Here is a 25,085-nt window from a genome sequence, read left to right as displayed (position 1 = left end):
CTGTTTAATCTGTACATGATATTCTATGTCCCCCATGCACAGAATACAGTATCATGGCCAAAGGAAAGAAATGGGTGCTCGTAAAGCACTTTGATGGTCTACCAAAGCGTACAGACCTAGAAATAAAAGAGTTTGATCTTCCAGAATTGAAAGATGGAGGTAAGTTACAATTGACATGAACTGCACTTAATGAGGGTTGGGGGGGGGGGACTGGTAGGGGTAGAGGTAGATTACCAGTGTGTTATACAACATTAACCTCTCATGAAAAGCAAGGGTTGCAGAGGTGGTGAGGTACAGGACACATCATTCTTTTCTTAGGTGTGATATTCGAGTTATAATATTGATTTCATAATGAGAGTAACACTTTGATTTGTGTTGATCCTTAAATAGCAAATTGACCAGGAAGCTGTTACCGAGATACCTGCGATCCCTCTGATCCCTCCGATCCCTGCTTTGAAGATGCCATGTATGCAATAATAGAGTGTATTTGTATTCATTTCCCATTTGGTGTAATTAAGCACTGTATGATCAGCTCATTATTGTCACTGCAGTACCAGCTCTATTGTCCACTCTACAGAACTTATAAAGGCGCATGAATTTTCATAATGCATTTGTTACCCCTCAGTTCGTTCCAGGAAAATCTCTAGAAACTCTTATGCTATTTTTTTTTCATGAATCTTAATATTGAGTTTATTTAACATTCTTTCTCTTGCTTTACTTTCAGATGTTTTATTGGAGACAGTGGTGCTAACAGTAGATCCTTACATGAGGTAAAAATCAGTAAATATTGGTTCTTATAATGAACATACAGAGTCAAAGTATAAGCATCCTTTCATGAGGTATGCCAGAACTGGTTGTTGGTGAATATACAAAGTAAACTTATACAAGCCTCCTTTCAAGAGGTATGTCAGTATGTGTTGTTGGTGAACATAGATAGTAAGAGTACAAGTCATATTATACTCCAAATTGACATACTCTGCCAGCTGGCCATCCCTGAATTTTATCAATGTTTTGATTTTTTGATTTCCAAGTCTTTGACGAGAGAAATATGGCTTCTAATATTATGCAAGAATCACGCTTCCCTCAGCGTCACCAGTTGTGCCAGTTGTAGGCAAAAGAGGCTGTTGTAATTTAATGCGGTTCGAAAGTAAAAAGTAGCAACATGTGGCTACCGTTTTCTTGGTTCGTTTGATGTAACCCTGAATATTCGATATATACAATTGCGTTTGGTCTTTGGACAAATGAGATATAAAAAAACAAGGAAAGAAAGTATGTTACGGTGAAAAACGTCGAAATTGAATGCTAATTATAAATTATTATCGTTTACATTGAGAACAAGTTTAGCGAAATTTACCAAGTGACCTGATTGTCATTCATATGTAAAAAGCATTTTAAATGATTCTGATGTGACGTGTCGATCAAGGCATTAATTTGAATGTGTTGATCAAAGCATAGAGTTTGGGTTAATGACATTAAATTTGATCTGTTTTCTGAATATAAACTAGCTCAACACTTTCTGGTCTGCATTAACACCCAGGACATAACCACCACTCTTCTACTGGGGGATGAGATTTGGGTGGCTTCTCCCCCTCTCCCTGCCTTTGAGAGATTTTTTGGTAAAATGGAGGGTTCCTAGATGCAAATGGTGATCACTGTGTGTTGCAACGTTTGGAACAATGTTGAATAATTTATTACTGTTTAGATTGTACCGAACATTGGTTAAATTTATATACTGTGCAATACGATTTTTGACATACTCAGTATGCCAGTGAAGGAGCTCTGACCTCCCTGAGTTTTAATCTGTGGTTGGGGAGGGGAGAGGAGGGGGTTGGGCTAAGGTCCCCAAGATTTAAGTAAATGTGGTTGCACCCCTGATTAGCACCAGAAACCAGAAATACAAAATCTTTTTCAGTTTCTGATTTGCATTAACACAATCCAGAAACAGAATGGCTTTTTTTTCTCAATGATTTGTTCGTTCTTCTTTTATTGCTGCAATAAAGACTATGGTCAAATAGATTGGATAACGGTGACACCATGATGGGGGAAGTATTTGGCAGGTACGTACAAACCAGCCAGTGGCAAAATATTATTACTATTATTATTGCTCTTCAACAATATTTGCCAATTTCTTGTTTCATCTTCTCTTTTGTTTACATCCTTAATTGTCATATATTTGTGATTGAGATGTCTGCTGAAACAGATCTCACACAAAAGAACTCGTACAACAGCGCCCTCCCTCGAAACCCTGGAAAGCTGATTGATGCGTTGTGCTTAATTGTTAAAACATTTCTTAATAGCTTTGTTTCTGTAGAAATGACTTGCATTGTGTAAAAGAAAAGATAATATGAATTAGATAATTTTCTTCCCTACCGTGATAAAGTTAATAATATTAGGGGAGAAGGCCTATTACCCTGTAAATAACTGATTTAATAATAAAACCATCATGATATTTATTTCTTTTCATTCATTTGAAACTTTTACCTTTCCTGATCTGTCGTATTCTTAACAAAATTTCAGAGTCGTTGAAAGCAAGGATCCAAAGACCAAAGTGGGCGACCTGGGCTTGGCCAGCGCTGGTTGGGTGACCCACGCTGTAATTCCAGGAAGTAGTATCCTTAAGGTACCGGCACTACCTGAAGGGGTACCTCAGTCACTTGCACTTGGTACCCTGGGAATGCCAGGGTGAGACATTCATTTCACACCAGGATAAACCGTCTTCCATAAGACTTTTTCTAATAAATACAAAATCGAATTGAATGTCATATGGAAGTACAGCTTCTTTTGCATACAAATAGTTTCACTCTCTTTATAAAAGGGTGAGAATTTATCTCTGAAATATATGTAAGTAATTGCAACCTTCCTGGATAAAGGACCATATAACCTTTTATTAATTTTTTTAGTGCAAAGGGGGTTGGGGGAAGATTTGTCTATATCAACCAGAACTTAACATGAGTAATACACCATCATCACATTTGGTACCTATGTAATTTATTGATGTAAAGAAACCTTTATCAATGCAATATAGAAGCAGTCGAGTTCAATAGCACATTGATATTAGATAAAAAACATATTTGGTTATAAGTGAGTCAATTTTTAATGTAAATTTATGAATCCTCTTTTTTTATTATTTTCTTTCTTCTCCTGACAGCCTTGCAGCATATTTTGGTATCCTCAATGTGTGTGAGATTAAACCTTCTGATACTGTCTATGTGAACGCTGCTGCTGGTGCTGTGGGTTCAGTGGTCGGCCAAATAGCCAAATTGAAAGTAAGTACAGGTGCAGGTAGCCCCATTTATGCCCCCTATTCCCCACCCCACGCCCTCGGTTATTGACTGATAGTGTTTGTATTTTTGTTTACTGCAGTCGGCTGAAAAGTGAATATACTTTCCCTTGTACAGCAGTGACAGTGTTTGTATATGTAGTTGCAGTGCTGCAAAGTGATTGCACCTTTGCTATCTACTGAATATGTTTGCATGTTTTGTTTAACTGGGATTGGTGATTGTACAATTTCCTTTCTAAACAGGGCTGTGCCCACGCTGGGTGGCACTGGGCGGCCCCGCCAGCACTAAAAATTAACGCCCAGCACTGTCTTAAAAATCGTGAATCCCGCCCAGCACTATTTTCATCTAAATCCCGACATTCCTAACAATATATTCAACATAATTGGGCATAGCCTATGCCAAAATCATACAGACTAAAAACGAATCAGTTATGCATGCGAGAAACATTACTTACGGCTCTCAATCGGTCCCTTGCAAAATCTCTTTGAAACAAACTAAAAAAATTAATAAATGTAAATTGTTAGCAAACTAGTACTTGTGTATGTGCTTAAAAAGCTACACAAAGTGTTTTGTTTTGTTTAACTGGGCTTTGGAGTAATTGTACCTTCATTTCTAATGACAGTGTTAGTATGTTTGGTTGAGTTGCTGCAGTGTGATTGCACCTTTGTTATCTGCTGAATATGTTTGTATGTTTTGTTTACTGGACTTCAGAGTGATTGTACCTTCTTATCGAATGTCAGTGTTAGTATATTTGGTTACACAGCAGCAGAGTGGTTGCAACTTTGTTATCTACTGAATATGTTAGAATGTTTTGTTTAACAGGCTTTGGAGTGATTTTACCTTCTGATCTAATGACAGTGTTTGTATGTTTGTTTACTGAGCTGTATAGTGGTTGTTCCTTCTTCCCTATTGACTGTTTGTTTACATGGCAGCAGAGTAGTTGCACCTTTGTTATCTACTGAATATGTTTTTTTTTTCTTCTTTTACTGGGATTGTACCTTCTCTTTCAAAAACAGTGTGTGTGTTTACTTGTCTTCATGGCTGTAGAGTGATTGTACCTTCTCTTCCAATAACAGGTGTCTGTGTTTACTTCTCTTCAGGGCTGTAGAGTGATTGTACCTTCTCTTCCAATAACAGTGTCTGTGTTTATTTCTCTTCAGGGCCGTAGAGTGATTGTACCTTCTCTTCCAATAACAGTGTCTGTGTTTATTTTTCGTCAGGGCTGTAGAGTGATTGTACCTTCTCTTCCAATAACAGGTGTCTGTGTTTATTTCTCTTCAGGGCTGTAGAGTGATTGTACCTTCTCCTTATATAACAGTGTGTGTGTTTATTTCTCTTCAGGATTAGGGTGATTGTATCTTCTCTTCCAATAACAGTGTGTGTGTTTACTTCTCTTCATGGCTGTAGAGTGATTGTACCTTCTCTTCCAATAACAGTGTCTGTGTTTATTTTTCGTCAGGGCTGTAGAGTGATTGTACCTTCTCTTCCAATAACAGGTGTCTGTGTTTATTTCTCTTCAGGGCTGAAGAGTGATTGTACCTTCTCTTCCAATAACAGTGTGTTTATTTCTCTTCAGGGCCGTAGAGTGATTGTACCTTCTCTTCCAATAACAGTGTCTGTGTTTATTTTTCGTCAGGGCTGTAGAGTGATTGTACCTTCTCTTCCAATAACAGGTGTCTGTGTTTATTTCTCTTCAGGGCTGTAGAGTGATTGTACCTTCTCCTTATATAACAGTGTGTGTGTGTTTATTTCTCTTCAGGACTAGGGTGATTGTATCTTCTCTTCCAATAACAGTGTGTGTGTTTACTTCTCTTCAGGGCTGTAGAGTGATTGTACCTTCTCTTCCAATAACAGGTGTCTGTGTTTATTTCTCTTCAGGGCTGAAGAGTGATTGTACCTTCTCTTCCAATAACAGTGTGTTTATTTCTCTTCAGGGCCGTAGAGTGATTTTACCTTCTCTTTCAATAACAGTGTCTGTGTTTATTTTTCGTCAGGGCTGTAGAGTGATTGTACCTTCTCTTCCAATAACAGTGTGTGTTTATTTTTCGTCAGGGCTGTAGAGTGATTGTACCTTCTCTTCCAATAACAGTGTCTGTGTTTATTTTTTGTCATGGCTGAAGAGTGATTGTACCTTCTCTTCCAATAACAGTGTGTTTATTTCTCTTCAGGGCCGTAGAGTGATTTTACCTTCTCTTTCAATAACAGTGTCTGTGTTTATTTCTTTTCATGGCTGTAGGTTGATTGTACCTTCTTAACAAATGACAGCGTTTGTGTTTATTTCTCTTCAGGGCTGTAGAGTGATTGGTGCGGCGGGAACCGAAGAAAAGGTGAAATACTTGAAGTCAGAGCTTGGCTTCGATGAAGCTTACAACTACAAGACGGTTACTCCTGATAAACTCAAAGATGAACTTAAGAAAATAGCACCAGATGGTATTGATGTCTTCTTTGAAAATGTAAGTCATATATTTATAATGATTAGGAACCTTCTAATGTGTATATATAAATGTATTAATATATATATATATATATATATATATATATATATATATATATATATATATATATATATATATATAATATGAATATGTAGCAAGTGGTGTGACAGATATAAAATATGTTGATAAAGTTCAACAAACAAGATTAATTCCACTTCACAACCAGTTTCGTCCTTGAGACTCATCAGGCGAAGGTAGGAATCGAACCCAGCTTTGTATAACTATCAATGAGGGCATATTACCCAAGTGCTATGATTGAACAGAGTGCACCCCTGGTGCTTTTGAAATTAACAATTTACACTTACAATTCAAACTTCATATGTTCCATGTGTCACACGTGACACATAATACTCTGCTGAAGTCTCACACGAAGACTACATACTACACTGACAGCGGTCAGTCTGTGTGTCTGTGTGTCTACTGTCTATGTTATAGTCACATGTGACACACAGTATTCTATAGTAAATCCTTGTGTATAGTATATTCTTCACAAGTGGCAGTAACACACGTGGTACGTTCCATGTGTCACATGTGACACCATTCTCTGCCGAAGTCTCACATGAAAACTGCACCGACCAGACATCGGTAATTGGTCTGTGTGTGCGTTTGTCAGTCACATGTGACACCAGCATTTGAATCTTCTCACACACAAACATTTGAATATTCAACAGGTCGGAGGTGAAGCATCGTCCGTTATATACAGCCACATGAATAAGGACGGCCGGGTTGCTATTTGTGGGGCCATCTCAAACTACAATTCACCTGGAAATTCAAAGCCGAAGGGTGTGTACCAAACTACTATATGTAACCACAATGATTGTACCATCATAGTCAAGATTAGGTGTATATCCCCAACCAACATTGTGAAATTATTCATTTTTGTGGTCCAGTGAAATTTAAGCCATCTTTCGACATTTATCTCTGCAAATAAAGAACTTATCACATCAAAATTTATTTTAAGGATATCCTCTTTGCAGTATATCTTTCTCGTTTGTCAAGATATTCCCACCTTGAATATATGGTACATCTTTGGACTGCTCCTTTAAGGCTACAGTCATGATAACTTCAGCTCCTCAGAGCAGACTTAAATGTAAACTGCTAACCCGGTGTGTCTCTTTTGAAAGTGGGCAGGGAAGGGGTTGTCCAGTGCGTCATTGGGAGGTAGCCAGTGTATATTGTTAGATAATGTTTGAAAAGTCATATAAAAGCAATAGAACAAATAAGAAGCAATTATTTTGTTCCCACAAAGTTGTTTTCTATATTCGCCACCTTACCATACTGTCGTACTCTCAATTTTGTATTCCGCTAGTGACTGAATTTGTCCATCACCTAATCTACAACAGTATTAGGATCCAGGGTTTCCTGGTGTTCAATTTTTACGCTAAGAGGGACCCGGCACTCAAGGAGATGGCAGGATGGGTTAAAGAGGTCAGTTCACCTTTAATCAAATTAGAAATAAAGATTGAAACAAAGTCTGCTTTTGTCATCATGTAATGAGAGAAATTGCAACCAAAGAGTGCTCTCAAATAGTTGTAAACAAATATTTGTGATTCTTAGAGAAGAATATATTCCTTTGATCCAATCGAAGGCCAGTGCTACTGACCCAAAGCTTGTGCTATGCACCAAAGCTACACGTCTCTCCTATATGTTGCTCGTTCTTACCATGGAGGTAAAAACAGATTCTTACTTATCTTGCAACATTTTTTTTCCGGAAAACGTAATTTGCTTTTTTTCAGACAACCAAAACGTAAGGTATGGTTGCCTATAGTGGCAACCAGACCCCCCAAAAAGTATTCCCTAAAACTTGTGCTCTGAAAAAAACTGACAAAATGTTACCTTAACCATGAGACTGATTGTCAAACAGCTCTTCCGCTAATTATACTTAAAGAGGCGTGGTCGTGACGTAGTGGCTTTTAGAATATTCCTTCGATACGTCAGAGTTCTGTACAGTACATTTCTCTGACGTCACGAAGGTGACGTCACTCAGTACTTTTACGAATGATCACCGCGACGCGACGAACATCAGCAACTTTCGCCCGTGTGCAGTCTGCTACAGTTGTACGTAGGGAAAGTCCAGTACACAATGCAGGGAGTGACCGTTTATTGACAATAAGGCTACTGTAAATTAGTTATTTTCTTCACGAAGTATGGAACATCCTAGAAAGCGGAAATTAAACGAACGGAGGTCCACATCGGTTCTTCTTTCCGACGCCTTCGATGAGTGGGTCCGACAGAAAAAAGGTTTCGAGACGAAACGAGGCGAATTTAAAGAAAGTCGAGGGATAAGTGAAAAAGACTTTACGGTTTCCTCAACACATTGCGGCTTTGCCAAACACCTCCTTGACTGTCATCTCACTGCATGTCGTTTTTGCTGGTAAGTGCGTAACTTTCAGCATGCATAAACTTTTAAAAATGTTTGATAGACATAGGTCTTCCATCCACAGGTGAAGAAGTCATACATTGATGTAGGCCTACAACTGAAACTAAATTGCTTGCTCTCGATATAGGTGAAGCAAGGACATATAGTATTCCAAGTACCTTTCAAACATTTGATTAGGAATATGCTCAGAATGAATTTTCGTTGCTATATAGCCTCTTATTTAGGCATAACTTTTTCATGTGGGTTTTATTATGTCAAGGCCTAGCAATGGCCCTCTTTAGAGTTGTTTTTAAGTTATGGACAATGTCAGCATTGATTATGAACTGAATTAGTGCCAGGGCTTAGTTTCTCAGTTTAAAACTTGTAAGATTGTAGCTGAGTACAATGTATCTGCTCATACAGAGAACAAGTGTTAACTGTTAATATCAAACTTCCGGTTACCCCCTCCCACACACACTTTTGTGGGCCGGTTTGGGGTACGTATGCTAGACAGTTATAGTTACCACATACAAGTCTATTATCCTTAGGAATCATCTTAACTATTCCAGTGGACATATTTGTTCTACAGTGTATAATGAAGGGTATTCAAGTTAATTGCAATACCTTCTTTAAATTTATTCAATTTGCATATTTTCAGCTCAAACTGATTAAGTAATTAATGCTTAGTGCTGGATTAGTTTGTATCTTATCGTGCATCTTTGTTCTACCGTGGATCATGTTATAAAAAATTTGTTTTGCTGTCACCTAATGGTTATGTAATTCAGGTGTTCTTCTCATCCAGTAAGACTGTAGCGTGATTAAATTGACAGATTAATTCAGTATTCATTCACATTTATTTCAGGCTGCTAGAAGAACAGGTTTCTTGTTCAAAAGTACCAGATGCAACAAATCAACATGTTCATGCATCAACCCAGACTGAAGATAGTGAAACGTGCACATTAGTATCGAGCAGTAAGTACTTTTTATGGTGATATAACATACTAAAAATTATATAAAAAAAGTTGTTCCCTATCAGGGGGCATAAAGGTCACTTCAATTGGACAACTGTTGTGAATGTTATTGATAGATCACATAAGTTCATTAGTAGTACTATTCTTATCAATGAGCTATCACTGATGCTGGTATATACTTAACGTACCAATATGTAATGATAATTTCATACTCTCTTTGACAGACCAAACACCAGAGATATCTGCTTGTCCCACAAAGCCAAATACAGGACAAAGATTGCCAAACCAATCTCAAACAGTTCCAATGGCTCAGTCAACACCAGGTAAAAATTATTGTACTTTTTTTTTAATTGACTGAAGTTGTTTCAAACAAGATATGATTTCATTGCAAATTCATATTTTCCATTCAGTGAAGAATATGTTAGTTTTGCAATGCAGCCAATGGACTAGTGTAGTTTAACTTTAAATTAGTGTCATGCTTAGGGAAATTCAGATATATAGGGACAAAAGCCACAGAACTCTAAAATGTCTTGGGTAAAGGGTTGGGATAATTTTATATGCATAACACACTTGCTGGTTTTCCACCGATCACCAAATTGTCCAAAACTTCTTGGAATCCATCCCAAATGTCATATGCAAAATATCACCTACCATTTGACTCTTTTTGGTTTGGTTTGGTTGTGATGACTTTGGTATAGTGATTGTGGCATCTCAATGACCAAAATGAGTACCACATACAAAGGAACTATGTCCTCACTTTTTTATATTTCACTTTCATCCATTTTCTACATTCCAGTTTCTGGAGTGGTGTCAAGCCCCTTAGCCTTCTGCTATGCACTGAGTATCAAATATTACATTCCTAAGTTGATTTCATTGGTTATTTTGATACAGCAGCAGGCAGTATTACCTCATCCATTGGAAGCCATCAATAAAACAGTAAGGCGAACCTTATCGAAACAATTTGTACCAACTATATCACCAATATTGGGACCAATATCAGATGGTGTTATTCATGGAGATTCTGATTCTGAGGAAGAGTAAGTATTTCCCTTTTCTCTTCTTTTATTCCCCTTTCTATCTTCTTTCCCCTATTCTATTTACTTATTATATTCTCACATAGTAATGACAGATTTTTTGACTTTTGTAAGGCTCCATGAAATTATATCTTGAGATCTTTATATTGCCACCCAAGTCTTTAAACCAATCATTGTTTTTAAGGGAATTGATGATAGAGTTGTTCATACATAACCACATTCCCATAGTATTTTGTATAGCAAGCTACAGTAAGGTGTTTTTCAAATGATGTCATTTTTTTCGTGAATGCATGTGAAAACAATGGCAATTTTAATAGGAAAGGAAACCTTTCCAATAATACCTACCACTATGGTATTTCAAACTACCCACTGTGATTAAGAGGGAAGGGTTCAGCCATTCAAAATATGTTCAATAAATATTATGTCAAGTTAGAGATAAGATATTGGAATTTTTTGAAGTAAGAATATATCAGATACATTTAGATATAAATTCATTTGGTTGAAGATATAGTCTCATTAGTAGGAGTTGTACGTGGATCACCAGTTAACTACAAGTTTGCATGATGTGTCGCCTAGCTGGTTGTATTCAATTGCTGGAGTCATATTAGACCAACTTAGATGAAGACTTATAACTACAAGCATGTTGCTCTGTTCAGTATAAAGTGGTGTGAGTAAAATATGTGCTTTGACAGCCCTTTCAACTGCTTGTTTTTATTACTTTCTTGAAGGTCCTTTCACAGTGATGAAGAGGGTATTGCAGCCATATCCCATGGTGAAGAAGAACTATTGTGTATTGATGAAGGGTGAGTATATAGTAAAGACTATCACATAGTTACTCTATGGAAGTTTCTATGGATACAGTTATCAGTGTAATTTAAATGAAATATAACCTGCAAGTTCATAAAGCTGTACAGTGTGGAGCCAGCCATACCATCAATTGAGGAACTATTTTCTTTCTCATTTAAAGTGTCAAGAAATGAAGTGAGAGAAAATCAGTAAAAGTCAGCTAAGGCCTACAGTTTCATCTAGTTCTATTCCATATCCTTAGTGAAGTTTGGGTTTTAATCCTGTTTAAATACTCTGCTAAATGTGCATTATTAGGTCAGAAATAACAACTTTGGCCATTGAAAATTCCTATATATTCCATGCTTTACCAGAGCTTTACAAAACATTCATTACGATGTTCCCTGCCTATAGAAAATAATACCAAGTGTAACCTGTTTTGGGCAAGAACAACAAGGGAGATTGAATATGTACAGAAGTTGGTAATGCTAGCCACACTGAACGCTCCTTTGCACAAATTCATCATCAAACAGACAGTGTACTATTTCAGTGGTCAAGCCAAATTTGTCTTCACACAGGAAAGTATTGTTGGCCATTAAAACACTTGTGTATACAACCATATGGTGACTGTCAATGATTAGGTGCACTCAAGGATGATTCCTTATGCCAGTATTGTCAATTTGGGGAAGTTTATGCTATCAAGTAACAAAGTATTAAAGAGTGTGAAGACTCACACATAAACAAAGTCTAAGCTGGTAATCTGACCAAGTCTCAATTGAAGTGTTAGACAACACCATTGCTCCCAGAAAATATACACACAGCTTGCTACCTTTGTTAATTAGACACCAATGTACAGTCAGTACAAACAGCTGTGGTCAATACCCACAACACAGTGTACAAACGATACAGCGATGGGGGGGGGGGGGGTGTTGTTAGGTATATAATTATTTTGCAAGAGAAAAATGCTAAGTTTAAAATTTATTCTTCTTTCTGAGAGCTGACCATGGTGGTTGTGCCTACTGGAGAACATGATACATGTGAAAATAGAGGTTACCCCTGCCCCCCCCCCCCCCACAACAGTATCTCCCTATTTGATGCCCCTTTCATTTCATACGAACCACCCTCCCGCCAACCCCCACCCAAAGAAAAATAAATACCATGACTGAATTTTGTGCCTCTGCACTTACTTTACAGTTCCCACAGTACTGATGCAAATAGGCTTCCATTATCTATCAATATACCTATTCACTGAACTTTTTGATTTTATTTTTACAGAGAAATACTGCCCAATGAAACTGTGGAGAGTGAGGTGTTTCCTCCAGAGCTTGAGGTGGACTCCTCAGAACTGCAGAGTGAAGAGTCTCTTCCAGATAACTGCCCCTCAGGGGAAAATTTAGATATAATTGAGGAAGAGAAATGTATAGTATCTTTAAGCAAATTGTTAGAATTACTGAAGTTAATTCATGGGGAGTACTGCACACACACAAATTGTACTAAAACCTTATGTTATCAATGGAGTGCTATTGGTACAGCCATTATTTTTTCTTGGAAGTGTGAGGATGGCCATGTGTGTGGAAAATGGTACTCACAAAACAGATTTTGTGGTATTTTTACAGGTAACATTCAATTTTCGTCAGCTGTAACCATTTCAGGAAACAATTATTCTAAAATGGCCTTGTATTTTAAAGTGTCCAAAGTTTTTTTTGTAAGCAACACAACTTTTCTACGTGTTCAAAGGTTGTATGTCACTCCAGCTGTTAAAGCTACCTGGCAGAAGGTACAAAAGGCAGAATTCTGCAAACTTAAAGACAAAGGTTTATGTGTAGCAGGAGATGCTAGAACAGACTCTCCTGGGCATTGTGCCCAATATTGTACTTACAGCTTCATGGATGATGATTCTTCCAAGATTTTGCATTTAGAGGTAGTTGATGTTAGGGAAGTAGGGGGGAAAAGTCCAAACATGGAAAGAGTTGGATTTGAGAGAGGATTGGACTTTCTAATGAAAGAATTTAAAATCTGTGAAGTAGTGACAGATGCTCATGTTCAGATAAAGGCACTGCTAAAAAATTGTCCAAAATATGATGGAATTTCTCATCAAGTGGATGTTTGGCATGGAGCAAAAAACCTTGTAAAGAAACTCTCTAACGTAGCAAATGCCAAGGAGAACACTGACCTTCACTTATGGATTCCTGCTATACGAAATCATTTCTGGTACTCCGCTAAAGAGTGTGGCGGTAATGATATCAAAATAAAGTCAATTTTTCTGTCACTTCTTCACCACATTGTAGACGAACACCAGTGGTTGTTATCAATTGATGGTACACCTGGTGAATGTAGTCATCACCACCTTGGTGATGACGACCACAGTAAGCCTTATCTGAAGAAGGGATCACCTTCACATGAAGCTCTTAGGTCTGTAATACTCAAGAAGCAGTTTCTTAACTCTCTTCCATATTATAAAAATTTCAAGCACACTGGTTCTCTTGAATCCTTTCACAATCATATGCTAATGTATGCTAATAAACGTTGTGCTTATTCTTATGATGGATATGTAACTAGAATGCTGCTGGCTGCAATTGATCACAACTATCACATTGAACGAGCATATGATTCAACTGCTGATGGCAAACCAATGTATCGGGCGAAATATAGTAAAAGATCAAAACAATGGGCGCCTCAAAAAGTCAAAGTGCCTAAGGATTTTGGTTACATTCCTGAATTAATGAAAACTGTCTTTCTGCTCAGACAAGAGAATCAGTGCCATTTATCAGCCAGAGTAGTTCTACCTGAATATCACCCAAAAAACATCAAACCAAATATTGGCAGTGCTCCAAAGCCTAGTATGAGTGTTTTACTTGCACAGTACCAGTCTAGATTTGCAAGTTCACCTGACATGGGACATTCCTAAAATGCAGTTTTATTTCACTTGATTTGTTATTGATTATCACCCTAATGGCTCGGAGAGATGTTACATAAAGTTAAGTCTTGATGTGTGCTATTAATTTACTAAACTTATTTAAAGTACATAAAGAGTTATTTAAAGACTCCCTACTTTACTAGTTCATTTGATTTAAGTCCACTTTATTATTATATATGTTACAAGTCAAGCAAAGCATGGTTTTTGATTTTCATGTCAAAACCAGAGCCCTTGGATTACATTCAATACCATTTTATCCTTGTAACACACTGTAAACATGTCATTTGATTGATGCCTTAAAGTCTGAAGTATTGCCACTGAGTTTTGCATGCATCTCAGGTGTCAAACTGCAGTCTTATCGAGTGGTGAGTAGCATTTAGTCAAAACTTCTATCTGACCTTAAAACTTATTATTGTAATGGTTTGACATGGAAGTCAATAGGGCTTTTAGTAGGGTTATGACGTTCCAGTATCTTTGTTAGACTACCTACTGTAGTCCTGCCACTGTAATAGATGAAATTCGGCTGTTTAAGAGTCTATTTATCAATTTTGGTCTGATAGCATTCATGTTTTTAAACTGTCTATAACACATCTCAATGGCTGTGATAATACTTCATTATTGAGAGAAAGAAAAGAGAATACATTGTCATCAACTAAATTCGAACTTGTTATACCTTTATTTGTAGTGCTCACATCTGTATTATTTGGATCAGCATTTGCTATTTGCCACCTACATTCCAACTTTTTGTACCTTTCAAAACAAGAAATAAATATTTTACCTTCAGCATAATTTGCAAACTTCTTTCACACCTTGGAAAACTATAACACCCCTTCCCCTCCACCCTGCTTAGGTTAACACTCTCTATAAACTTGAAAACCGTGAAATAATCAGTTAACCTTCAACAATGTTTCCCTGAACAAAAAACCCTCCCACAGCCCCACCCACCATAATCTCACATTGGTTACTACTGTCTATAAACAGAAGAAAAGAAATTACCATCACTCTACCAAAGATTGTTGATACGATTGAAAACCCTATCACAAACCATGAAATAATCAGTTTACCTTCAACAATGTTTCACTGCTTGGAGTAACAGTAACCCCTCACCTCCCCCCCCCCTGCTCTTCCCCCATCGCCCCACTCTTATCACTATCACTGTGCCAATATGGTTTCTTTTCAAACTGTTTTCTCCCTTAATCGATGAGGTTGTTGCCAGGATTGAATCCTACATATTGTCCGTCCACAGATGGAAATCTTTCCCTTATCTTTGAGATGCAACAGGATGGCAATACCATTCTATTCCCTCTACCTAGACGACCAAACTTCCAGTAAATAAAATTTCTGTAAGCATAATGTCTGTAGTTCCTGTTGGTTCTGTTCTCTTCCAAAGCAAGATCATCCTCTCGCATGCGCATGTTTACACCCAAGATGTGTGCATTAAGGCAAATATCACTAAATGCATCTGAGTAGGTTACACACTGTTGCACCCTGTTTGTGCAGCACTTCTTTTCAACATCAGTAAGCATCTCTACACATTGCAGGCATTTGCACCATGAAGGGACTTCACGAGAAGCAGTCACTTCCTCATTCTGGTTTGGCGCAGTGAGATCACTGTGAGCATCTGGGTTTCTGCGGAGAAGCTCTACTGCAACCTGCTCTAACTGTTCTCGTGACAATCCTTGTACATACATCTGTTGGACAATTGAAAACAGCTTGTTTATTTCTTCAGTACAATCATGAACATATTAAGGGATAGCAGGGAAATTGGCTGCTAGTAAAACTGCAGGTTATTTTTGGGGTCAAACTCACTACATCATAGCACTCTGAATAGTGAAATTTTGAATTTTGGTATTTTGTGAATGCATGTGGAGCACAGCAGATGAAAATAATCACAAAGATGCATTATGATGGCATTCTTAACACAGAAACCTTAACAGTGTGGAATTAATCTTATCCAAAAAAATGTCACATTTTCAGCCACTGGAATATCCCTTTAAGATGGAATTGAACACAAACATTTCATTTGATTTTATACCAAAAAATATCCGACCGCAGCCATTCATGTGAAACGAAGCATAATACTCATCTTGATAGATAACTAGTTTGGTTATCATTGAAAGAGACAAAAAGTGGTTTTCTTTGATTTCACAAAGACTGACATTCCTCAGAAGCTATACTTTTATTTTCTAATCTTTATTTACTTAAAACCTTGTAATCTGACATATTTTGGAGTGTTAAATTTTTAGCTGGAAATGTATTATGAGTTTTAGTTTTCATTAAACTTTAATATTTTGAATGAATATCTGGTGTGGATAAATTACTTTGGGATTACGAATTGGGGGGGGGGGGTGATTTCAGCGCAATCATCATGCATGGATGACATCACATAGTTTGCTTCTGTTAGGGAACTTCGTAAACCTGTAAGATTAGCTGCAATCTGAAAATCACTCTCTGGAGATTTGATGGTGTGTCTGACACTAAGGTGTCCAATTGCACGAATGTATGTGTGACAATATTCTTTGTTATAAGAATTCGGTACAACATAAATTATAAATAGGAAAATAAGCAAATATTGGTCTGATAACAGTGGGCATAGTTGCACATTGTCACATAAACTTGTACAACATTGTATTATATACATCATAATCTGGACAAATTTTGGTCTAATAACATTGGACAGTTGCCCATTGTGAAATAACCTTGTACTACGGTACATTATTATATGCATCATAATCTGCATACGTAATAATTTTTGTGGTCTATCATCATCAAATAAATGTAAATGTTTAGTAAAGTGGAAAGTGTGTGCTATGCCAACCTGAAGTTGCGATTCATTGTTGTTTGAAGCCACATTCTGCTGCACAGGTGCACTATCATCTTCACCGGCTTGCTCATCTGGTGAGACCTCACTATCACTAGTGTCTGACAAATCCTGTATAAAGAAAAAACATCAAAAGACACTAATGAATGCAATATTTCTAGCATGGCTTACTTTGAGTCTGTTTGAGTGTAGACATCAGATGGCAATTCTCTAGATATCATTATAGTATAGGCATATGGGCTTTAATCTGTCAGGACAGTTGTTATTCATACAGAGTATAGCTCCCTGCTCTCACCCCACGGTAAAGAATCACTGCTGTGCGTACAGTACTATACCAGCAGTACCCCTTTAGTACTAGATTTTTACCATGTTTGTATCAGGGCTTGCCATGCTGGTCACAACCATTCCCTAATCCCCGGTTCGCACCCCACGGTATAGAACCACTGCTGTATCTACAGTACTAATATACCAGCTTAATCTTATAGTCTTAGATTATTACCATGTTTGTATCGGGCTTGCCATGCTGGTCACAAGCATCCCTAATCTCACAACCATCCCCTAATCGCCCTCACTCTCCAAAACAATGTCATATTCTCATTTAACCCTATTCATGTCAAGCGCCCAAGCCTTTAGGGCTACTTTTATTTGGTTCACTTTATAATTATAGGCTAATAGGCATAAACCTATATGTACACTAAACTTACTAGACTTAGCCTAGGCCTAGTAATATAGTTATAATAAATAAATAATTCCTTTGCTGATGAAATAAGGCCTTGTCCATTAAAATTCAAGTTGTAAGTGCATATGACACGCTCCCTCCTAACCATGCATTACATTTGACGATTGTTTGCACGCCGTGAGCACCCTTACCCTTTCCCTTATACCAGTTAATTATAGTATAGGCCTAGGCTTACTAATGACACATTTAGGCCTAGCCTACCTTAACCTAGACGCTATGTTGACAGTTATTAAGTTACCGTAGGTTTATTCTGGCAAGCTTTCCTTTTGGTCCCACACGTGCAGAAAGAATTGCAGTAGGCCCCTAGTCCCTTGCACGGGCAACCAGCTCCTGCTCGGCCCCTAGTCCTAGTGCTCGGCTGTCTCTGACATGTGTTATTACAATTACAACATGAAGGGTCTCCACTGGAAAATTGTGAATACAATGATGATTGTAACGCTAGTTCAGTTGACATCTTTGTTTGTAATTTTCAAAGACGGTTTTTTTCGAAATCCACAAAATATACGTTGGAGCGAATGTTTCGGTGGTGGTACTGAATAGAGTGTTATATACTGAAGGTGAGTTGTCAACTGGTTGCCTGTACTGTAAGTCTGCACACACACACTTACAGCATACACAACAACGGTTCCGATTCGGGTTAGTGCGATGAGGACTGTGCATATGTAGCGCATGCACTTCATATTGCCGCTGTGGCAACAACGCCTGCGTTTTGCACACATGTCGTCGGCAGGCTTCTTGGAAATTAGTGGTCAGATACCATTTATACTTCTCTTTTAGTTAAAGTAGAATCCATCTAACCAGTCACTACCGATCTTGGCGCATAGTGTAATAATTTAAAATGTAGTAGTATATATATTTAAAAACTTTAAAAGCTTGACATTGAATACTGAAAACGAATTTATTTTTTCTTATTTTAAAAGCTCTTACATCACAATGAACAATTTTGTTTGGCAACAAACCTTAAACCAATGAGAAAATTGAAAAATAAATTGCTGTCGATATTTCATGACGACCACGCCCCTTTAACATTTGTGATGTAATTGTTGTTTTTTTCTTTTTTTTTCACAGGGAAAACTAAAATATCGTGAACATGTCCACAAGGGGTTCGAGAGTATGTACGATGCATTCATGGCTCTCTTTACCGGCAAGAATACTGGCAAAGTTGTGATCAATATCTAGGTGAAGAGAAAAATAAGTGCTCGTCTTTCGTCTCGTCTTGTCGGGTCGAGAAACTTTGTCTAAACTTAGTCGTTTATCAATATATATACGAATCCCGGTGGAGGCTGGAAGTTTTTTCCCTGTTCTTGTTTTTCCAACTCATTACGATTTTCAATTATATATAAATATATATATATATATATATATATATATATATATATATATATATATATATATACAGGTATGCATTAAATCTCATATCTGTTACTGATTATCACCAAGAAATCCTTCTCAAAACAAATTCTCATGATATTTTCAGGAAAGGTTTTCTTCTCACTGAGATTTTTCTTCAGCTGTTTAATAATTAATGAATCCTTTCCCAGAATAAATTTATTCTTAATTCTTAATTCTGTTTCAGTGTCTTGATTATGTAGAGTGTACATTCTTGTCCTTTACAATATGTTTGATTTGTCCCTAGACATTCATATTGTAAACACTGTACTGTCGTCTGATGTCAATTATTTGGTCACCTTGAGACTAACATATCACCGGATGATTTCATTCCTCAGACAATAATATTAAGTAATTGATTAGCTCACCTGAATTACGATCAATTAATCAATTTGGATAAGTCGATCAATAATACAATCAACAATTGAACAGGGAGGTACTGGCAAACGTTACGGGAGTAAATACGTGAACGGAAATTGTGATGATACTTAAAAGAGATACAAAGTTAACCTAACCATCAACTTTAGCTTTTTGCGATAGATAACTTTGTGAAAAACAATTTCCCTAAGTAGATATCGTTGGGAGATTTTCTAGATTGGAAGTTGTTTCTGGAAGGTGTCCTTTTTTGTAAATCTGTGTTATCATAGTCCCAGAAGAAATCTTTTTTTAGTTACTTTTTGATTTCCTTCTCAGATTTCCAAACGTGGAATATTATCATTTTTGGCACCGCAAACCCTGCTGGACATCATTAGGTCATGTTACAAGCATCACTATCTCAGACATGAGCTTTTTCCGCGAATTCGCGGAATATCCGTGATTTCTTTTCTTCCTCGGGGACAAAAACTATTATCCTAACACACTGTAGCATACGCAAACTGGAGCCTATACCGCAATTTTGGCAAAATTCCGTGATTTTCTTATACCCTGGGCTCATCCCTGCTATCTAAGATACGGCATTTACGATACCCATCCCATTACAGATTTAAAACATTTAGCAAAATAATGGGGACAAAATGTAAGAAAAAATGGAGCACATTTGGTTGGATGATGTCATATTTAGACTTAATGAAGTCTTCATCCTTCTATGTGACAGTGCATTAAATCTGTGATATCTCCCAAACGGAATTCGAGTGTTCTCATGAGCTGTTTAGGGAAGTTATTCATGACATTTATCTCTATCGTATCATCCAGTGATAATGGTAGAGTTTGTTGTCTCCATTATTAAAAGTCAAACTGGTAAAGTTTATTGAGAGTATTTTAATGGAATAGCGATAATGAGGGTATAGGGTTTGTTCTAGTAGTACTTCAAGCCTACCAAGGGTTAATTACCAGTAGTGTAGCAAAGATCATGATCAATAATTTTCGTTTAACCCACTCTCACCCCTGTCCACACTTCCCCTCTCCTCAACCACATGATGTAAGACCTCAGGTAACAGCTTGAATCAACCCACGGTGAAGTTATTAGTTGTCCTTTTCATTTTTGATATTGAACATTTTAAGAGTTTATAATAAAACTGAACACCAAATATAATGTGAATATTGTTACATATTTACAAATTTTAAGCTTCCTGTTTTCTCCTTTCCTTTTTATTTTCCTTCTCTTAACTAAGTTGTAACATGACTTCAGTCATATTTATGCAAATTGATAACATCATAGGTAAATTAGGCAAATAAGTTATTTAATTCTTCGAACTTGCTTTATGAGTTTGGATAACATCCACAATTTTGCAATAATTCAGTAAAATGTTATTAGTTACTAACCAAGGAATATCTTTCCTTCTTTTGCAAGATTACACAAGCTTGTCTTAAATGTCTTGAATTTATGCTACTATCTTTTTTGTTTATGTTACTAGCATCTTCATTCCATGGAAGTGTATAAGACTGGGAACCCAGTCATTGAACTTGTACCAGATACCAATATCTTAATATATATAAGTATACTAGGGGCCACAATTTCTTTTGATTTAAAATATTCAATGTAAGTCTACTCAAGTAAACCAAGAATAGGTGAACAAGTACATCCAACAAGTGTCTTTAATATGCAGTTCCAAACTTATAGGAGGGGGTGGGGCGGCAAATGGGGTAATTGCCTTGGGCCAGCTCCCATGTTGGAGGCCCCTCCCCAGGAGAAAATTCCCACAAGTCCCGTTGAGTCCCATAGAATTGGACTCAACTTGATTCCAACATGTATTTTGGACACTTTCAACAGAACCCCATTGAAATCCCATTGTCCCGTGAATAGAATCCCGTTGGATGAGGTCCCGAAAAAATACCATTGAACAGGATCCTATTAAAATCCCATTGAACAGGATCCCGTTAAAATCCCATTGAAAAGGATCCCGTTGGATGAGGTTCCCATTAAGTGGAACACCATTATAGCATTACGAGTGGTGGTTGTGGAATGAGAAAGTGCCCTCGTGATGTTGTGCCCCCCCCCCCCCACTTTTTGGAAGCTTCCTACCCCCTGGTGTGCACAGGACTATAAATAGTGAGCCACATATCACTTAACTGTGTTTTGCACAGTCATGCCAATAGGCGTAGGAGCCCAATTTGATTTTGGGGAGGGGGGGGGGGGCTGTAACGACTTGCCCGAAAAATATAACAACAATTTTTCGCGCGCTTTCAACAACTTAATGTACATATCATATAGGCTTTTACATTAGTAATGGCGAATTAGTCGGGCAAGCTTACAACTTTATTTTAATTACCAAGGAGATTTTTTTAAACTATTTATTTCCTTTAGCTACATCATTACAATTTATTTTCTTTCAGTAGGTGACCGAAAAATTCTCAGCATATTGCCCGAATTTTCACGAAGATATTAGGTTTGGGGGCTGCAGCCCCCCCCCCCCCCCGCCTCCTACGCCTATGGTCATGCCCAATACACAGATAGTGTTATACCAGCAGGTTGTACCATTCAAAGTGACAAAGCACATTTTATATATAAATCACAGTGACAATAAATCCAGGTACCTTGCAAAACAGTTTGACCTGAGATGTATAACGCATCATCAACTTTGCAGTAGATTGTATTCAATTTGTTTAAATATTTGTACAAATTTCATGATGACTGTGCAGTTTAGCAGAATACTGTGTAACTGGTGTACAGGACTGCTTGCTGCTCTTATTAGCAGTATATTTACTCATCGAAGCATTCAAGTTTTCATTTCTGCAGATTGCGGAACAAACTGAGCATTCAGAAGTCCAGTTGCAGTGAATTTACAGTACTTGTAAGTTGTTACTAATTAATGTTAATTTCTCTCTCTTTATATATACAATGTAACTTGTTTGTATTTGTGAATTTTGTGATATTCGTAAAATGTCACCGCGCCTGAAAAATCTCTGTACATAATGCACGTTAAGATATTGAGCGATGTTACAGTTACCTCCCATTGAGATTGGTCGTTGAACAAAAATACGATATGGACTTGCTTCAAGTTCACTGCAATAAACTTTTAGCGTTTTTAGACTTTCTTGTGTTCTAGCGTACGTTTTTTTTCCTTCAAAATTGGCAAAATATAGCGTTTTTTGCCCGAAATTGATGGTTCACAAAAAAATTGCACGTATCCGAAACATTCGAGGTGAAATTACCGCTTGGCAACACACTGAACCTATTTATATGTTACTTTTACACAATGTTTTCGCGGTCGATATATTTATTATGAATAATGCAGAACGTACGTACAGCTGAGGCGCACATGTGCATGTAGTAAACGTGAGGAGCGAACTGTGGGCTATTGTGTGAGTTTATGTACACACGACGTACACAGCCTTACCGCGGATTGAGACGAGAATCGTTTCTTGCATAGTAATTTTCGTCTGAAGTAGTTGTAATTTTGCTGATTCTACAGTTGTTTTGTTATGATTCTGAGCCATTATGACTTGAAATTTGTTAAAATAATCATAAAAAAATGTCTATCATATGATTAAGTGCAACGTGTGATGGACGGTAATAGGCTACATTACATTATGTTCATGAAAATCTATAACTAGCGTTTTCTGGGGTTTAACTTTTGCAAATCTAGCCGTTTTTGTCATTTGCCGCTGGTAACGCTGGTCAGATAGGCCTTATTGCGCAATTGCGGTTAACCTACTGACACTACTGTTTCCATTTGTACCGATCGTACACACAAGGTACCCCTGTTTGTATTGTCGTTACCCATTTATTTATTTAGTTTGTTGTTTTCCATTCTGGTTACACCTATCATGCATCATGTTTGAGCGATAAGTATCAAATAAGTTCGAGCTGGTGAACAGAGCTGTTCCTTAGGACCTACTTGTAACAGTGCACTTAATGATGATACTACTGTAATATGTAACATTAGGCAATAGGCCTTTGTTGATTGGCTCATAAGTTAATAGTAAGCCCAGAGAGCTGCTACTCTAACGCAGCTTCCTGGTAAGCCTATCGTGTAAAGGCAGTGAGCGAATGAGCCACTCGCCAAAATGTCGAGCGTAATGCATTTTTTGCTCGCCAGTCGCAAAACTCTACTCGCCATTGACGAGGCCTGGTTTGTATAGATCCTGTTTGCATTCAGCTTCATATTACTGCATCAATTGTGCACAGTGTACCTAATAGTCATACATTACTCAATCATAATAAGCTCATCAACACATTGCTAGATCGGCCACAATTATTGCTGCAATAATTATGTGCTTCTGTTTAATCTGTACATGATATTCTATTTCCCTCATGCACAGAATAACAGTATCATGGCCAAAGGAAAGAAATGGGTGCTCGTAAAGCACTTTGATGGTCTACCAAAGCGTACAGACCTAGAAATAAAAGAGTTTGATCTTCCAAAATTGAAAGATGGAGGTAAGTTACAATTGACATGAACTGAACTTAATGAGGGGTGGTGGTGGGGGGGGGGGAGGGTACTGGTTGAGGGAGAGGTAGATTACCAGTGTGCTATAAAGCATCAACCTCTCATTATGTTCAGCAAGGGTTGCAGAGGGGGTGAGCTTTTACAGGACACATCATCCATTATTCTTTTCTTAGGTGTGATGTTTGAGATATAATGCTTTCATAATGAGAGTAACACTTTGATTTGTTTTGATCCTTAAATAGCAAATTGACCAGGGAGCTGTTAACGTGATACCTGCGATCCCTCCGATACCTGCTTTGAAAATGCCATGTATGCAATAATATAGTGTATTTGTATTAATTTCCCATTTGGTGTAATTAAGCACTGTATGATCAGCTCATTATTGTCACTGCAGTACTAGCTCTATTGTCCTCTTACAGAATTTATAAAGGCGCAGGAATTTTCATAATGCATTTATAACCCCTCAGTTCGTTCCAGGAAAATCTCTTATATCTTAATATTGAGTTGATTCTTTCTCTTGCTTTACTCACAGATGTTTTATTGGAGACAGTGGTGCTGACAGTTGATCCTTACATGAGGTAAAAATCAGTATTGGTTCTTATTAAATGAACATAAAGAGTCAAAGTATAAGCCTCCTTTCATGAGGTATGTCAGAAATGGTTGTTGGTGAATATACAAAGTAAACTTATACAGATCCTTTCATGAGGCAAAATTTGACAAAATTGACTGATTATTGTTCATACATACAACATTCGTCTTCGTCTTCGTTACGGTGACACATCCGCAAAAAGGGACAATATCTCACCACACACACGTCAAGAGAGTAATTAGTTAAATCTGACACGAGTACTGATATGAGTGACAGGATTCACAGAACCACTGGAACTACTAATGAGGTCTGAAGGCAGACTATTCCAATCCCTAATTGTATTTGGAAGAAAACTATACTTATAGCAATTGGTACTGGCATACAATTGGCAGAAATGCATATCGTGCATGTTCCGACTCCTACGCAGAGGCTTCCTTAGGCAGTCAATAGGAATCTGAGCCTGACCATGGATGCCCTTAGCAAATAAGATGATTCTACTTTGCCTGCGCCTCTCTGCCAAGGGCACCAGGTTTAGGTCCCGTAAAAGAGATGAGACAGAGCCCGGCTCTCTTGAATAATCTGAAGCGATGAAACGGGCTGCACGCCTCTGAATGTTTTCGAGGTTGTGCTGCAAGAAAGCTTGGTGGGGATCCCAGACAGAACTGGCATATTCCAATACTGGCAGGAGGAGACCTTTATACGCAGCCAATTTTGCATCCTTCGAACAAGGGGATAAGTTTCTACGAAGATCCCCAATATCCTATTAAAAATGATTCTGTTGGGAAGTGTCGATCAAGGCATTTATTTGTACGAGTTGATCGAAGAATAGTGTTTGGGTTGATGGCATTAAATTATCTGTTTTCTGAATATAAACTAGC

The 25,085-nt window shown here is 37.5% G+C and overlaps 4 protein-coding genes across 4 annotated transcripts in view; 3 read left to right on the top strand and 1 right to left on the bottom strand.

Annotated features, from left to right (window-relative positions):
* The window catches only part of LOC139973386 (prostaglandin reductase 1-like), a 38,763-nt gene that overhangs the window by 7,325 nt on the left and 6,353 nt on the right, over positions 1-25,085 (top strand). Inside the window, exons 2-3 of the mRNA XM_071980037.1 lie at positions 23,491-23,608; positions 24,151-24,196. Coding sequence (XP_071836138.1) covers positions 23,503-23,608; positions 24,151-24,196 — 152 coding nt within the window. The 5' untranslated portion in view covers positions 23,491-23,502. The remainder of the gene's footprint in view (positions 1-23,490; positions 23,609-24,150; positions 24,197-25,085) is intronic.
* On the top strand, positions 6-19,682 carry LOC139973385 (prostaglandin reductase 1-like). Its single transcript, XM_071980036.1, has 9 exons — positions 6-159; positions 725-770; positions 2,001-2,057; positions 2,518-2,682; positions 3,149-3,266; positions 5,570-5,734; positions 6,448-6,559; positions 7,086-7,204; positions 18,469-19,682. Exons 1-9 carry the CDS (start codon positions 54-56, stop codon positions 18,577-18,579), a joined length of 999 nt encoding a protein of 332 aa, XP_071836137.1. The 5' UTR covers positions 6-53; the 3' UTR covers positions 18,580-19,682.
* LOC139973758 (uncharacterized) lies at positions 7,924-14,760 on the top strand. The gene is made up of 6 exons (XM_071980618.1): positions 7,924-8,150; positions 8,998-9,107; positions 9,331-9,429; positions 9,903-10,143; positions 10,869-10,943; positions 12,199-14,760. Exons 1-6 carry the CDS (start codon positions 7,924-7,926, stop codon positions 13,829-13,831), a joined length of 2,385 nt encoding a protein of 794 aa, XP_071836719.1. The 3' UTR covers positions 13,832-14,760.
* LOC139973389 (P2X purinoceptor 7-like) lies at positions 14,975-17,941 on the bottom strand. Its single transcript, XM_071980040.1, has 3 exons — positions 17,639-17,941; positions 16,659-16,772; positions 14,975-15,531 (listed from the first exon to the last, which is right to left on the bottom strand). Exons 1-3 carry the CDS (start codon positions 17,852-17,854, stop codon positions 15,034-15,036), a joined length of 828 nt encoding a protein of 275 aa, XP_071836141.1. The 5' UTR covers positions 17,855-17,941; the 3' UTR covers positions 14,975-15,033.

The sequence above is a fragment of the Apostichopus japonicus genome, chromosome 9, assembly GCF_037975245.1.
Source record: "Apostichopus japonicus isolate 1M-3 chromosome 9, ASM3797524v1, whole genome shotgun sequence".
NCBI lineage: Eukaryota > Metazoa > Echinodermata > Holothuroidea > Aspidochirotida > Stichopodidae > Apostichopus > Apostichopus japonicus.
The sequence above is the reverse complement of the archived record's forward strand: the minus strand, read 5'-3'. Positions and strand labels throughout refer to the sequence as shown.

Excerpts from the sequence above, each read along its gene's own strand:
- LOC139973389 (XM_071980040.1), bottom strand. The coding sequence starts at position 17,854 with ATGTCAACTGAACTAGCGTTACAATCATCATTGTATTCACAATTTTCC. Across the intron at positions 16,773-17,638 it reads CTTGCCAGAATAAACCTACG|GATTTGTCAGACACTAGTGA; the intron begins GTAACTTAATAA and ends TTCTTTATACAG. Across the intron at positions 15,532-16,658 it reads ACAATGAATCGCAACTTCAG|ATGTATGTACAAGGATTGTC; the intron begins GTTGGCATAGCA and ends ATTGTCCAACAG.
- LOC139973385 (XM_071980036.1), top strand. The coding sequence starts at position 54 with ATGGCCAAAGGAAAGAAATGGGTGCTCGTAAAGCACTTTGATGGTCTA. Across the intron at positions 2,058-2,517 it reads ATGGGGGAAGTATTTGGCAG|AGTCGTTGAAAGCAAGGATC; the intron begins GTACGTACAAAC and ends ACAAAATTTCAG. Across the intron at positions 7,205-18,468 it reads TGGCAGGATGGGTTAAAGAG|GGAAAACTAAAATATCGTGA; the intron begins GTCAGTTCACCT and ends TTTTTTTCACAG.
- LOC139973758 (XM_071980618.1), top strand. The coding sequence starts at position 7,924 with ATGGAACATCCTAGAAAGCGGAAATTAAACGAACGGAGGTCCACATCG. Across the intron at positions 9,108-9,330 it reads GTGCACATTAGTATCGAGCA|ACCAAACACCAGAGATATCT; the intron begins GTAAGTACTTTT and ends TCTCTTTGACAG. Across the intron at positions 10,144-10,868 it reads GATTCTGATTCTGAGGAAGA|GTCCTTTCACAGTGATGAAG; the intron begins GTAAGTATTTCC and ends ACTTTCTTGAAG.